Source organism: Ciona intestinalis, chromosome 10, assembly GCF_000224145.3.
Source record: "Ciona intestinalis chromosome 10, KH, whole genome shotgun sequence".
Classification (NCBI taxonomy): Eukaryota; Metazoa; Chordata; class Ascidiacea; order Phlebobranchia; family Cionidae; genus Ciona; species Ciona intestinalis.
This window is the reverse complement of record NC_020175.2, coordinates 2,551,023-2,551,926: the sequence shown is the minus strand read 5'-3', so window position 1 is coordinate 2,551,926 and position 904 is coordinate 2,551,023. Positions and strand designations below refer to the sequence as shown.

Sequence of the window (904 nt, the reverse complement as noted above, 5' to 3'; positions counted from 1 at the left end):
TATGGTAGTGGGTCTGGGGGGAGTTAATTTCACCCAACCACCCCCACCACCTCCAAGCAATGCCCCACAACCCCCACCCCCACCAAGTTCGGGAGCGAGTGGGAGCGCCCCACCATGGCAACAATGGGGGGGAGAACAGGTGGATCAGTCGAAAAATCAAAAAGGGGGAAGTTCGCAAGGAAGTAACCGTGAGTAAAATATCTGAAATAAAAAAATGCGCAAAATATTTAACTTAACTATCCTCTGCTTTAATATTTTTTAGCTGTCAGCAGTACTGCTGGAAACATTTCCATGAGCATGGGAATGGCGGGCATGGACGGATCGAATATGATGGCCATGGGTGGCTACAATATGGGCATGTGGGGTATGGCTGGTGGCATGGGTAGCAATGGTGCACCTCCACCAATGCCTACTGGTCCTGGCCCTGTTCCCCCTCCCCCACCTGGGGGTCAGAGCGCTGGTCAAGACGCTGGTATGGGTGGCATGGATTATTCTATGGGAATGAATATGGGTATGATGAATTATGGCATGCCAGCCCCACCCCCACCACCCCCTCAGTAGGGGTTTTGTACCAGCAGGTCATTGTGTAACAGCTGCAGCAGTGTGTACAGAGTTCTCTCCGGGATTTTGGCTTGATTTCCTCTCTTTTGCCGTGCAGGTTGCAGAAAATGCTTGCTGTATGGATAAGTGGAAATTTACGCGTTCAATCATTCCTATTTAATTCTAGTTTGGTGTAAAATCACACAGCAAAAGACTCTTAGAGAAATTGTCTTTGGAATTTGGTGTTTCTGCCCGCATTCTTTCGTTTTTATTAAAAAGCGTGTACATAACTTGTCATTCGTGACAAAAAAGAGGATTTAAATTTTGTCTGTAAAAAATTTTATCAGTAGGCTACTACACGTCA

General features: G+C 46.8%; 1 protein-coding gene across 2 annotated transcripts in view; it reads left to right on the top strand.

The window, feature by feature from the left end:
- Positions 1-856, top strand: part of zf(cchc)-13 (zinc finger protein ZF(CCHC)-13) — a 7,776-nt gene extending 6,920 nt beyond the window's left edge. The window contains exons 10-11 of one of the 2 annotated variants that reach the window (NM_001129862.1): positions 1-188; positions 263-856. In NM_001129862.1, the coding sequence (NP_001123334.1) occupies positions 1-27 (27 nt within the window). In that variant the 3' untranslated portion in view covers positions 28-188; positions 263-856. The remainder of the gene's footprint in view (positions 189-262) is intronic. The other variant, XM_026836210.1, reaches the window with a different exon arrangement.
- The last annotated feature ends 48 nt before the right edge of the window (positions 857-904 follow it).